This window comes from Lissotriton vulgaris, chromosome 6, assembly GCF_964263255.1.
Source record: "Lissotriton vulgaris chromosome 6, aLisVul1.2, whole genome shotgun sequence".
In the NCBI taxonomy this organism is placed as follows: domain Eukaryota; kingdom Metazoa; phylum Chordata; class Amphibia; order Caudata; family Salamandridae; genus Lissotriton; species Lissotriton vulgaris.
The window spans coordinates 817,975,804-817,990,559 of NC_141694.1; the positions used below are offsets into that span (position 1 = coordinate 817,975,804).

Sequence of the window (14,756 nt, forward strand, 5' to 3'; positions counted from 1 at the left end):
TGCCTTTTTGAAAAGGACCCCCACCAGAAGTGTATTTATTGTTTATACCCAGATCATGAGGCTGGCAGCTGCAAGTTCTGTAGAACTTTTTCAACTAAGACACTTAAGGACAGGGAAGGCCGTCTTCTCCTTTGGCTTCAACGTTTAAAGGACAAGGATTCTGTCCTGTCAGATGCAGAAAGTTTTCTTTCTGGTCATTCTTCTGCCTCAAAGCGTGGTAGTATACAGAATTTGCCATCTCCTTTCCTAAAAAAGAAGACATTAGCCCTGCCTCTGGCTTCTGTGGTGTCTCCTTCCACTTCTACTACCACTACGCCCACGTGATCTGGCTCTCAGGCGCATTCTACTGCCTCTCGGGGTGTTTCCCGTCAGCTTTTACTTCGTCGACGACGGTTTCGTCGACAGCATCCACGTCGACGAGAGTTTCTCTGTCATCCAAGCCTATCCCGTCGACGATTCCTATCACCTCGTCGACGAAGAAGAAAGAATCCTCGTCGACGAAAGCCTCAAAGAAATCTTTGTCGTCGTCGACGACTCCTTCGACCAGGGTCTCGTCGACAAAGTCTCCGTCGACCAAAGCCCTGTCGACGAGGACTCCGTCTACGGAGGTTCTGCCTGCGTCGACGACTACGTCGATGACCGGACCGTCGACAATGGATCGCCCGTCGACAGTGGCCCCGTCGATGACTCCGTCGACGGTGAGTTCTTCAAAATCCTCCTCTTCGACAGTCAAATTGGTTCTGTCGACGGCGCCGTCGACGGTGGCACCGGCCTCATTTTCTTCATTGCCTTTGGTGCCGTTGAAGACTTCAGGATCCTCTACTGATGCCTCCCATCGTCGCAGTAAGGCTCCGTGCCAACAAATCTCTGCTCCAGAGCCACAACCACCTTCTCCAATGTTTGCCTCTACCTCTGAGCATGAGTGAGTCTGAAAATGAAATTGACACGTTTGGGGCAGCCCTTAGCCCCTCTGACTTGATTATCAAATGTCAGGATACGGACACTGACGAAGATGGCGGAGACCAAGAGTATCAACCTGAAGAACAGTTGGTCCAAATACCTATGGCTACGATACCACTAACCTTGATCTCAAATCTCCAACATATGCTGGATGATTACAACCGTCGCTTTCCAGCAACGCCACAAGTTACTCCTGTACAATCTCCTGCTGCTGTTGCACTGCCTCCACCATCTCTTCTGCCTACGTTGCCACCTACAACTTCGTCTCAGGTTCAGACGTCAATCAGAATCCATACTACGGTTTATCCGCACGATGCAGATGATGAGGCGGTCCCAGAACGTGAAGACTGAGAGGTCCCTGACAATTCGGACGCTAATGCAGACGACCAGGATATGGCAGAGTGGGACGATTACTGGACGCAGACGCCCTCTCCTCAGCCAGGAAACTCTGGTGAATCACCTCCTGTAGATATCGCCAGTTTTCACCTACTAATGGATAAAGTGGCACAGCGATTCAAATTACCTAGATCGCAACGGGAGGAGGATTGTTTCCTCTGAGTTTAAAGATAAGCCTTATAAGCAGGTCCACACGATTCCAATCATCGATTTTGTTTGGAAAGAGGGGGTTAAACTCATGGAAGCTCCAAACTCCTTACCTGCTCAAATACCGCGCCTTGAGAAAAAATACAAGGCCCCAACTGGTTCTCCGGCATGCTTGACTTCTCACCCTAAGCCAGACTCAGTAGTCACTCAAGCTGCACAGCGTTGAGCCCGGAACCCAGCGTCTCAAATGACCGCACCTCCGGATAGAAAGGGTCGACGCCTAGACGCTATTGGCCGCAAGTTTTCAACCATGGTTTCTACTTCTGTCCGTGCAGCCAATGCCTTGGCCATTTTGGGATGCTATGACCGGCAGATGTGGTCGGACATATCTGCATTAATAGATCTTATACCTGATGCTTCCAAGGCGGACGCTCAGCTGATTCTTCTTGATGGGCAGAGAGCTTCAGAAGAAATTATCGACTGTGCAGTCAATATTGCGAATACAGGTTTCCGTCTGCTTGCAAGTGCAGCTGCCCTCCGACGCCAGGGTTGGTTGAAATCCACCTCTTTCGGGCAGGAAGTCCAATCCAAGATACTTGATATGCCGTATGATGGTGAATCGCTCTTCAGTTCTCACATCGTCGACGCCCTGAAGTCCATTAAGAAGGACACTGATACGGCGAAGTCTTTGGGTAAATTACAATTCCAGAAGCAGTCCTTTCGAGGTGCGCGCGGACGCAGCACTAATTTCAATTTCCGTGGAGGGCAACAGTACCGCTCCTACAATCAGGGCAACCAGCGTTACACATCCACTCAGCAGACTCGTCAGCAGCCCTCCAGACCCTATAGGGGAAAGTCCACCTATTGCGGCTCCACTCCGAAGCGTCAATGACTTTCGTCATCCCCAAAGTGTTGGAGGTCGAATCTCTCTGTTTTACTCCCAGTGGTCCTCCATCACCTCCGACCGCTGGGTTTTGGACATTGTACGGCGGGGTCATACTTTAGAATTTGTCGAGATTCCGCCTCGTACTCCACCTTTTGGCCCATCTCCTCCACACCTCGAGGAGCTTTACCATCAAGTCCGTCTTCTTGTTTTAAAGGGTGCAGTCGAAGTGGTCCCAAAACATCAGAGGGGAGAAGGGTTTTACTCTCGATTATTCCTCATACTCAAGAAGACCGGAGATTGGCGACCCATTCTGGATTTGAGGGCTCTCAACCAGTTCCTAAAGTGCCAATCTTTTCGCATTCTGACATTACTGGAAATCCTGCGTCTTCTATCCAGCAAGGATTTCATGACCACCATAGACCTTCAAGACGCGTACTTTCATGTCCCAATTATCCAACAACATCACCAGTACCTGCGTTTCAAAGTGGGACAAATGCACTATCAGTTAAAGGTCCTGCCCTTCGGGCTGCGATCAGCTCCTCGTGTGTTCACAAAAGTACTGGCTCTGGTGGTGGCTCACCTGCGTCTCCAAGGTGTTCAAATCTTTCCATATTTGGACGATTGCCTCCTCAAGTCTCAATCCCACCATCAGCTATGTCAGGACACTCGGCTTTGCCAGCAGGTGTTTCAATCCCTGGGGTTGACCATCAACGTCGAAAAGTCACAGTTTGCGCCATTGCAGACAAGAAACTTCTTGGGAGTGATCCTTCGTCTGGTCTCCTTCATTCGAAAAAGAAAGTCAGTTTGTGTTCGGACAGTAAAATCATTTTTGGGAATGGCATCATCTTGTATCGCACTGATCCCAAATTGCAGATTAAGAACCCGTCCCGTGCAGGAGGAACTGGACTTACAGTGGTGTCAGGTCTCCGGGTCTTTCAACAACCTAGTTGCTGTCACAGCCCGCATGAGAAAAAGCTTGCTTTGGTGGGCGCAGCCAACCAATTTGGAGACGGGAACTTCGTTCCTCGTTCACGCACCAGATCTCACGTTCTCTGGAGGGGTGGGGCGCTCATCTCCATGGCCTATCTATCAAGGGCAAATGGACTCCACCCCAACGCACGTGGCATATCAACAGGCTAGAGTTGATGGCGATCTTCCTAGTGCTCAAGTCATTCCTACCTGTAGCTCACGGGGAGTCAGTGCTTATCCAAATGGACAACACCACCAGCATGCACTACGTGAACAAACAGGGATGAACCAAGTCTCCACATCTGTCTCGCTTGGCCCAGTCGATCTGGGATTGGGCTCTTCATCATCAGATCACCTTGACAGCTGTCCATCTGCCGGGTGTGTCCAACATTCTGGTGGACTCTCTGAGCAGGTCCACTTCCTCAACACACGAATGGGAACTGCACCAGCCGACTCTGGATCTTGTCTTCCACCGGTGGGGTCGCCCAGCTCTAGACCTCTTTGCAACACCAGAGAATCGGAAATGCCCGTCTTACGCAAGTTGGCATCCCCACCCCGGGTCGTGCGGGAATGCCCTTTTGATCGATTGGTGCGATCTATTCGCTTACGCTTTTCCACCGATTCCTCTAGTACCGCGGGTGCTGTGGAAGATGCGGAGTCAGCCCTGCCACATCATACTGATCGCACCTCGTTGGCCCAGACAGGCATGGTTTTCGGAATTGCTTCTGCTGTCCCAGTGCGAGCCCATCCCTTTACGACCTCGTCCAGACCTCCTAACGATGGACTAGGGCCAAGTGTGCCATCCGGACCCTTCCACGCTACAATTGTCGGCATGGAACCTGGGCACCTTGAATTCGCAGACTTGAACATATCTCAGGAGTGCTGGGACATCCTTGCTCAGGCTAGGGCTCCGTCTACCATCAAAACTTACAAACTCAAGTAGAAGAGATTCTGTCATTGGTGCGTGGCAGCGAATGTCCATCCCATCCATTCCACTGGGGAGCAGCTTCTTCCGTTCTTCTTAAGTCTCGCTCAGTCCGGACTTTAACCCTGAGAGTTTTCCTAGCTGCTATCTCTCGTTTTCGACACAATGGCTCTTCTTCCCTCTGTTCATCCAGAGTTATACGGCAATTCTTCAAAGGGCAGTTCCGCAAGTTCCCACCTGTTCGGCGCCCTCCTCCATCTTGGCACCTTAATGTTGTCCTATCAACTTATGAAGTCACCATTTGAGCCTATCCTTAAGGCGGATATCAAATTCCTCACCTGGAAAGTTGTGCTGCTTTTGGCTTTGACTTCCTCTCATCGCGTGACCGACCTTCACGCTTTTACTGTCAAGCCGCCTTATCTACAATTCAAACCAAATGAAGTGGCGCTTCGCACCAACCCCTCTTTCCTACCTAAAGTGCCTACGGATTTTCATCTGAATGAGCCTGTGTTCCAACGAACTTTCTTTCTGGACCCAAGCTCTCCGGCGGAACAGCGCTTGCATTCTTTGGACATCAAACGATGCTTTAAATTCTACATTGCCAGAACTGCCTCCTTCCGCAAGTCCGATCATCTGTTCATTGCTTACGGACAACTGCGCAAGGGGCATCCAGTTTTTAAACTAACAATTGCCCGTTGGCTTTTTTCAGCTATTACCTTCTGCCATTTACAAGCTGGCAAACCATTGCAGTCTTCAGTGAGGGCTCATTCTACGAGGGCGATGTCTTCATCCACCGCCTTGTTTGCTGGTGTGCCTCTTCATCAGATCTGCCGGGCAGCGACATGGTCCAGCAGACACACTTTCACCAAGCATTACTGTTTGGATGCCATCCAGGAAGCGGATACCGCAGTGGGACAGGCAGTGCTTCGCCATCTTTTCCAATAAGGTGAGCCTCTGTTCCCCCCTCCTTGCTGTTTTTGCTGTGATTGCTAATGATGTTTTATACTGTCTTGGTTTTACATATGTGCCTAGCAATCTCAGCTCTAGGAGGTTACTGCTTTCTATTCTATTGGAAGTGGAAGGGTATACTCAGATGTGAGTCCCTTGCTCATTGCACCATCAGGATTCAAGCAAGCCGGGCCGAAGACGGCTGAAATGCCAGAAACCGGTCCCCGGAAGCTTGTTTCCTTCCCAGTATAAGAATTGGCTTGGTAGTTTGGTCTGCCCTGTTCCCATGATGCACTGGGCCAGGGTCAGACTAATTTGCATATAGCCAAGTTCTGAGCTGGGATGGTGCAGTGAGCTAAAAAACGGTGATGGATCAAGCCCTGATCTTTGGACAGGGTAAGAGTGGTCTGCTTAATTCAGACACTCTGTTCATCACCACCCCCTTTTCTGAATCATTTTTGTCCACCATAAGCGTGGAAGGGTATACTTAGATTTGAGTCCCTTGCTCATTGCACCATCAGGATTCAAGCAAGCCGGGCCGAAGACGGCTGAAATGCCAGAAACTGGTCCCCGGAAGCTTGTTTCCTTCCCAGTATAAGAATTGGCTTGGTAGTTTGGTCTGCCCTGTTCCCATGATGCACTGGGCCAGGGTCAGATTAATTTGCATATAGCCAAGTTCTGAGCTGGGATGGTGCAGTGAGCTAAAAAATGGTGATGGATCAAGCCCTGATCTTTGGACAGGGTAAGAGTGGTCTGTTTAATTCAGACACTCTGTTCATCACCACCCCCTTTTCTGAATCATTTCTATTCTATTCAAGCATGCGAATCTATGAAAGACGCCCCTAATACTGGAGAAGAACTATTGTTACTTACCTGTAAACAGGTGGTTCTTCAGTATTGGTGTCTTTCATAGATTCACATGCGACCCACCCTCCTCCCCTCAGAGGCTCTCTTCTCCTCATGCACTCTTGGTCACTTCGGTGCTACGGAAATCTGAGGGCTTGAGCTTCTGAGGAGAAGGTTCTGGAGGGTGCTGGCACCTGATTGGCTGCAGTTAGGACTAACATAATGACACTGATATGTTACAAGTAGTTTTTTCTCTTTCCATGCATTCCTATGTAGGAATCATTTTGGAGGTTTTCAGTTGTATTTCAGCTTCTTTTATTATGTACTATGTTATCATATATATATATATATATATATATATATATATATATATATATATATATATATATATATATATATATATATATATATATATTTAGCATTATTGCTATTTTATTTACCGTGGGACTCCCACTTCGACGACGGGGAATATTCAAGCATGTGAATCTATGAAAGACACCAATACTGGAGAACCACCTGTTTACAGGTTAGTAACAATTGTTCATCTAAGGCCATGTGGGCTCTTCAAACCAAGGTGGTCCTTTCACAGGCAGCATTATCGTGCAGGTTCTGAGACCACCTCCCCAGATGTGAGCTTTTACCAGAGGCAACAGCAATCCTATCAGCCTTACACTTCTATAGGATACACAAAAGGGGGAACCACAGCTGAGGAAGAGCAATAGGACGTTCTAGCAAGGGAGCCTCCACCACTACAAAACATTCCCTTCCTACAAATTCCTTCCAATCACATTACACCTGCTGGGGGAGAATCAAAGAATTCCAGCCAAAATGATAAGAAATCACCTCAGACAAATGGGTTCAAGACATAGTTTCAACACGGTTCCTGTCTAAATTTTACTCATACTCCCACAATATAACACCTCGGTGAGGACCACATACATCTTCTAGATGAAGACGTACCAGACCTCCTACACAAAGGGGCCATGAAAACTGTCCCCTTACAACATCAAGGGAAGGGGAATCCTCCCTGTACTTACTTACGGGTTCCTTCGACCAATTTTTGATCTCAGACCTCTCAACCGGTAGCTAGTGTCGGAACACGTCCACATGGTAACCCTTCAGGATGTCACACCTTTGCTGCAGCAAGGAGACTTTATGCGTGCATTGTACCTGAAGGATGCATATTTACACATCTACCCACCCCAATCACACTACCTGCACTTCATTGTAAGTGGCCAACATTACCAATTCAAAGTCTTACTGTTCAGTGTAACCACCGCCCAAAGATGCCTAGTGGTGGTCACAGCACATTTAAGATAAGGGGCATGCACATTTTCCTGTATTTGGAGGATTGGCTAATAAAGAGCTCAAACAAATGACAATGTCTTGCCCATAGGCAATCCGCAATATCTCTACTGCACGCCATATGCTTTACCATCAACATCACTAAGTCTCATCCTCTCTCTGTGCAGATATGCCATTTCTAGGGTCAATTCTAACAAGCAAAACCTTCACCAGCCAACAAAGCGTCAAGGTTTTCAATAGATAGTCCCTTTTTTTCAACCAAATTGTCATCTACCGGTCAGAACAGTTATGAGACTGCTTGGCTTCATGGCCTCTTGTATTGCTGTAGTGCCCCTGCCAGGCTGTGCATTCAGCTTTATCAGGGCCTTGCAGCACAGTGGCCCCAAGCGGGGGGTCAGTTCGAGGATCTAGTGTTGGTAAATGCCAAAGTTCATCGTTCTCAGCAGTGGTGAAACATCAACAACCTGTTGCAGGGCTGCCCTTTCAAAGACCCTTTACCGAAGGTCACCATCACCATGGACGCATTACATACAAGATGAGGGGCAAATTTCAATTTCACAGCAGTACAAGCGTTCTAGACCCGGCTTCAGCAGGGCAACTACATCAACTGTCTCAAACTCCTGCAATTCAGCTAGCCCTCAAAGCCTTCTTCCCTCAAACACAGGTTACGGTAGTACTAATCCTAATTGGAAACAAGACATTAATGTACTGCCAACAGAAGCAAGACGGTACCCACTCTTTCCACCTTTCCTTTCTGGCTCAAACAATCTGCATTTGGGCCCTTCTTTACCAAATCCATTTGATAGCGAAGTACCTCCCAAGAGTGGACAACAACCTAGAAGACGTACCTGGCAGATCACACCAAAAAGTCCACCAATGGGAACCCAATCACTGAGTACTAAACAGCTACTTCCAAGGCTGGGTAAATCCACATGTAGACCTGTCCACACCCCAGTAAATGCAAAATGCCCAATATTTGCCTCCAGGTTCCCACAGCCACAATCAATGGAAATGCACTATGGATGAACTGGTCAGGGATATTTGCTCATGCTTTTCCTCCCCTTCTGCTCGAACTACTAGTGGTGCAGAAGATGCAAAAAATATCCCAGACACTCATCCTTGTAGCTCCCACCTTGGCTAGAGAGCGCTGGTACTCCACCCTACTCAAAATGTCCATCAGTTCCCATGAAAAGCTCCCCAAAAGGATGGATCTTCTCACCAAATATCAGGTATAGATCAGCAATCTAGACCCCAAACAACAAACCTAGTGATCAGGCACCTGATATCCTAGAGTTTGGTGACCTATACCTCCCACAAGAGTGCGCGGATATGCTCAAGGAAATATGCAGACCAACAACTCGCAGCTGCTGTGGAGCAAAATGGAAGAGCTTTGTCTGCTAAGGTACACTAAGCAAAGTAATCCATTGAACACTGTGGTTTAGGACATCATATGCTATCTCCTCTATCTTCAACACTTGGGGTTAGCATTCACTTCTAGTAGTCTTCAGTTAGCTGCCATAGCTGCTACATGCAAAATAGACAACACTCTTCCTTGTTCCGTATACCGGTTATCAAGGCTTTCATGGAGGGTCTTGAGTCATTTTCCAAGGGTGCCACCAGCCCCTTAATGGAACTTGATCATAGTCCTCATCTGACTCATGGTTCCCCCTTTTGAGAAAAGGCATTTCTGCCCCCTGCAGTTTTAGCCAGTCCCTGTACAAGTGACTTCGCCAAAGGGTATGGAAGTCTAGACACAGGGCATGTCAATATCATGCATTTGGGGGAGGCTTTTGGGGGGGATACCTGCCTAGTGTCCTAAAACTTGGCAAAGGAGAGATGATTATTCCAGTCAACCTATTGATTCACTGTTTCACCTATCTGGACCCACCTGTGTTCAGCAAAGGTCTCTGGTGAAAACTTGTGGAATGCATCCCAGAATGTGGATCGAAGGGGACTCCTTTCAACAAGCAGTCATTATTTCGCACATAGACATGCCCTCTTAAAAGTCACATCTGAGATTCTTGTAGCTCTTTGGTTACTCTCCTCCATCAGTCACCTCACCCAATGAAGTGATTATCCAGGTTTGTGCAGCATTTTAAGGGATCAGAACCCTTAACCTGATGTCTGGCCCAGAGCCTGACCAGAATGAAAAGTGTAGAGATTCATCAAGAGCATATCGAGGGTAGGGATGGCACACAAGTAAACTATTATGGTGCACCACTGTTATTTTTTATTATTTCCCAATCTCAAAAGTCTGATCAAATCCTACAATTTGAAATTAGCATGAATATAAACTGTTCTTTTCAGGTTGCACTGATTTAACACCTCTGAGTGGTTTTATGCATTTGGATAATGCCTCTTCCCCCCCCCCCCCTCTTCTGCATTAATGATTCCATTGTACTGCGGATAGTTGATTATCATTAATAATGTGCTCTTTTATTCCACAGGATGAAGTGGCACACACGCTTACGGAAAGCAGAGTGCTGAAAAACACCAGACATCCCTTTTTAACCGTAAGTGTTTAAATTGGATAGATTCGCCTTGTTTTTCAAAGGAATCATGTCACATGGCAGTGGAATTGCTCGCAGTCCAGTTAGAACATTGCTGCTATGGTTTCAAATGGTTAAAGGGAATATCAAGCTTTTGTTTCTGTAAAATCTACACCCTAGGTTTTTAAGCACAGTGACATTTAACAAATGTTTTGGAATATGGAGTGCACTGCTATTTCACTTCCTTTGACAACACATGGCACTTGACCACAGTTGCATCATGAGCTACATGTCGCAGGGTACATGGCTCTAAAAAGAAGCACCTCCAAAGAGACTTCTGAATCCTCGCCACTGCTTATAAATAGAGTCCCATTAGAGTTCCTTTTGGTTGCAGCATATATAAAGTACTGCGCTGCTTGTGGAAGGTTGTATCACCATGGAAGAAAATTAAGTGCCGGTCTCTCCTCATCACTTCTTTGTCCTTGTGCGTACATTATGAGATGTGTCAACAGATTGGATAAAGGCCCCCTGTTGCCTACCTAAAATTAGGAAATTCTTTCCCCCTCCTGTGGTGCCCATAAAGGTCCACCTCTACCCACAGAACCTTCTGCTGTATGGTCTGTCTCTTCAGGGAAGCATTGACTCTAAGAATTCTGTCTGTTGATAGTAGTGCCTGTGTACCTTCTTTTTTTTTTTTAAATCCTAGTTTGCTGCTGGCTTTTTATTTCTGCTGAAGATTCTGTTCCTGCTTTTGCTGGCATTGTAGGCCCTTGCTGTGGTTGTGACTTTTTATTTTGTTGTCATTATGTGCTACCACACTCCCCTGTTGGTCTTGTTTGGGGCTTGTGGTGTTGATTCCATTGATTGGCCTGACACTGGCCGTCTCCCTGCTGGGTTTTGTTCTGAGGTTCAAGTTTCTGTGGGCCTCCACCAATGGATATTGATTCCCCCTGGTTAGCAGGGCGAGGCGTGTACCAATCTGTCCCCCCCCCCCCCCCCAACCCCCCCCCCCCTCCCGTCAACTGCAGCATGAGTTTCCGCTTGAACTTAGGGCTGGGTTGTAAGTTCGTGGTGTGTGACACTTGGTACCCACTTGACTGTAGGATAGATGAGTGCCCCTTATTTCATCTTGGAATGCAGGCCGGGTTTAATCTTATCCGTAAGCTCCCTGCTGGGCTTACGACCTGTGGGTTTTTACTCTGTGTCCCTGGTTTGTGGCCTCCTGTTAAGTCATTGTGTGCCCCAGTCTCCCTACTAGGCTTTCTGCAGGCCATGTGGCATTGTTCTGATATTTGACTGCCCTTCATTGGCTCCCTCCTAGGCATGGTTGTTGTGCCAACACCGGAGTCCTTTATTAATGGATATGAATGCCATCTTCCTTTGAACTGCAGACTGATTGTAGGTCACCTATGATCTAACTCCTTAGCTTGGGTGTACCTACTGTCTGTGGGGACTGCCCCCTTTATTGGAGAACAATTGAGGCCTCTTTCCTTTTCTGACAATGTGGATTGGCCTTGGGCTTCTCCCGGCATTCTCTGCTTAACATATGGGTTGGGACCTGTGCCTTGACTCCTTGACTCATAGCTTCTTGTTTGGACTGTGTGTACCCCTTCCTCGTTGCTGGACTTGTTGAAGGCTGTGCAGAACTGGTTCTGATGTATGTGCTGCCCTTCCCTGGCATCCTGTAGGGCTTCGGGATTGGGATATGCCTGCTCCTTGTGGACACTACAGCCTTCTCTGCTGGAAGTTTGATGCTTTAATTCTTTTTCCTTAGCTGCTGATTGGTCTGTTTTTTTTTCTTGTGCTCCCTACTATGCTTTTAGGTTGCAGAATATGTGCCCTGCTGCTGTCTCATGTCTCTTCTTTGCCACTCCATGCCTCCCTATTGGTCTTCTTAGGGTGTGTGTGGTGCTATTTTGTTTTACAGAGTTTTATATAGCGCAAACTTGACCTGTATCAGGTACCAGAGCGCTTTACATAGCACCAGTTGCATTACATGAGGATACATTCATTTTTCTTATGTACAGGGAGATTAAGTGATTTGCCCAGAATCACAGGATGGTTCAGTGCCATTGCCAAGACTCGAGCACAGTTCTCCAGATTCGAGTTCGACAGCCCTAGCCCTTAGGCCAACTCCTCTCCCCTAATTCTGATGTTCACTCTGCCGCTCCCTGGTTTCCGCCTGAGGTTGGGTTACCCTCTTTACTTGGTATGCTTGTTCGACCTGGGCTCTTTCACATCTGCTGGGCTGGGGGTTTCTGGCTTCTGCTCATCTGCCACATCTTTGACTAGCCAGGTTGTGTGGCCTTATCTTCCCCCCTTTTATTCATAGGCTTTGGGGCTTGGCATACGTCTGTCAGTTGGTCTCTGCTGGGCTTTGTCTTGCCTGATTTGTGTACGTTGCTGGATAACCTGGTGCTTGTAAGATGGGCTTTTTGTCTCCCTGTCACAGGCTATGGTCCGTTTTGCCCATGCATTCCTTTTCGGGGTGTTTCATGGAGTGCTTTTTCCCATTATCTTTGGTGTTCGAGACTGCATTGAGTCTAATCCTTGTAAGTAGTTCTGGTCGTGTCCTTTGCCCGTTATTTTTACTTGTAGTTATTTAGAGGCCATGGGAGTTGGTGTGTGCATATCCTGTAGGTACTCTACTAGAGGTGTATGTGGAGGGTCTGCCTCCACGTACAACCTTTGGTCCTCCTACCCCTTCTTCGTTTATTTGATGTGGGTGGTGTTGGTTAGCCAACATTTTCAGTCTAATGCCTGTGAAACATGGCTTGGCTTTGCTTGGTGTTTTGTTTGAGGCACTTTAACCCTTTCGATGCTGATGACGAGCTCAGCTCGTCATCACCCACGGGTGTCGTGTGCTGATGACGAGCTGAGCTCGTCATGCAAACAGCAAAATGGTAATTCCCAGCACAGGAGGGGGAAAATGCCTAGCAGCCAAGAGGTTAAAGTATTGCATTGCTGCTAAACAGCTGTATCCCCAAGGAAGAAAATGAAGAGTCATAACCACCTCATCACTTCCTCTTGGTCTGTATATCATGCTCAGCTGCAGCCCCTAGCCTTGTGCCTCTATTTGTTTGAATGCTGTTGTTTATTTGAGGTGCTCTGCTTATCTGTGTGGGGTTGTTCCTTTCTAACTTGGCTTTTCTGTCCCTTATTTTGTTTGAGTGCCTTTTGGTGGTGGGCTCCTTCTTGTACCTTCATTTGTTGCCGGTTTAGCCCGTGGTTGGAGTGTTTGTCCTGGTGTGGACCAGTGTACAGACTGCTCTTCTGTTACGTTCTCCACTCATTATTGCCTATGTCTTCCCTTGTGGCTTCGTTTTGGCCTTTGCTCCTGGTGCTTTACTACTGTCGGGGTGGTCCTGTCTTCTTGCACCATTTGGGAATCGGGCTGAGTTTTGATCCAGGCAAGGGTGACTGCCCTGTTTTGTTTAGGATTCCTTCTGCCCTCTTGTTTTTCTGATGTGCTCCTCTCACTCCCCGTTAGATTTGGAGACTGTGGATGCTGTCCCATACATAATAGGGGGGTAAGAAGGACAATTGTAAGGGGGACGGTACACTCTCCACATGATACATTGTGCAGGGCCAAATAATGTTGCCTACTCTGGCTCCACTATCCTGCGGCCCCTATAGTATCCCCTAGTCTTTGTGTTGTGGTGCAATATTATGCTATATGATGTTAATCATTAGTTAATTAGGCATCAAACCATTACCCACAGCTTGTGACATGTTTCATTATTGGATTTATACCTGTATGGGAATGAGCACACACATGAATATGAAGTGTCATGATGGTTCAGAGGGTGAACAGTATGGGAAAGAGTGGGCGTGTTACTACAGGGACCTCTAGCTCCTCACCTGTCTGCCTCGTTCTTTCCCTAGGCATGTGTAGTTATTATCAGTGAACTATACAAACCACACTGCACCCAATAAACACCCTAAAAACCAATAGAGTATGCAGGTGGTTAATCTACTCTTTATTCTGCACCCACATCCAACAAACTAAAAACAAATGGGCATTAGAGTCACATCCACAGTGATTTGCAAAGGTACCAATATATTTCTGAACAAAATAGTCATGTATATTCCTCCTGGCAGAGTTCCGGTTGTACACTCTCCCTTGGTGGGGCTGGTGCTTTGTCTGCCCTAAATGTGCTTTGTCTGCTGTTGCATTACTTCTAGGTGGATCTTTGGGCTCCCTCTCCCCTGTTGTCCTGTGTGTGCTGTCTGGTCATGTCCTTTGCCGCGTGCATCCAGTTGGATGGTAGGCATAAGCTGAACCTGCTTGTGGCTGGACTGTTTGAGTTCTTGCTTCAGGTTATTTGGCATTTCTCTGCTCTGATTGCATATTGGAGGAACTTCACTTGCCTTTGGCTTCTAGTATGTGTTGGTTTTATATAGGTCTTGGTTGGTTTTCTGGGATTATTCCTTCCTTGTATGTTCCTGGGTCTTGCCATTTCCTGCTGGCTACCATGGTAGGGGGTTAATGGCAATTATATTTGCTTTGGTAGAAGCATTCAACATAGGCAGTGATGATGAAACAAAGCTTTCACTATTTGCCAGTAATATCATTACTCCATTCTTCTTCTTTGTCCCTTAAGATACTCCTTCCCTCCTTGTTGTGTGCCTGGCTTCAATAATGGTCTGTTGATCTGTTTATTCAACTCAGGTTTCTGGGTAGAGGTGGTCTTTTACATATGCGGGGGATATTTTTTTCTTTGAGGGTGACACCAAGGTGCCTGTCTCCTTGTGTGGACATACCTCATGATTTAAGATTTGGATGAGGTGGTAGAATTGGAGGAATGAAATCAACAGTAAGTGATCAAAGCATTAACCAGAACCTGGAATTTCGTATCTACTGAAACACAGCAAGGTCGACTTT

The 14,756-nt window shown here is 47.2% G+C and overlaps 1 protein-coding gene across 1 annotated transcript in view; it reads left to right on the forward strand.

The window, feature by feature from the left end:
• AKT3 (AKT serine/threonine kinase 3) overlaps positions 1–14,756 on the forward strand; it is a 1,006,792-nt gene that overhangs the window by 609,577 nt on the left and 382,459 nt on the right. The window contains exon 7 of the mRNA XM_086926847.1: positions 9,830–9,895. Coding sequence (XP_086782973.1) covers positions 9,830–9,895 — 66 coding nt within the window. The remainder of the gene's footprint in view (positions 1–9,829; positions 9,896–14,756) is intronic.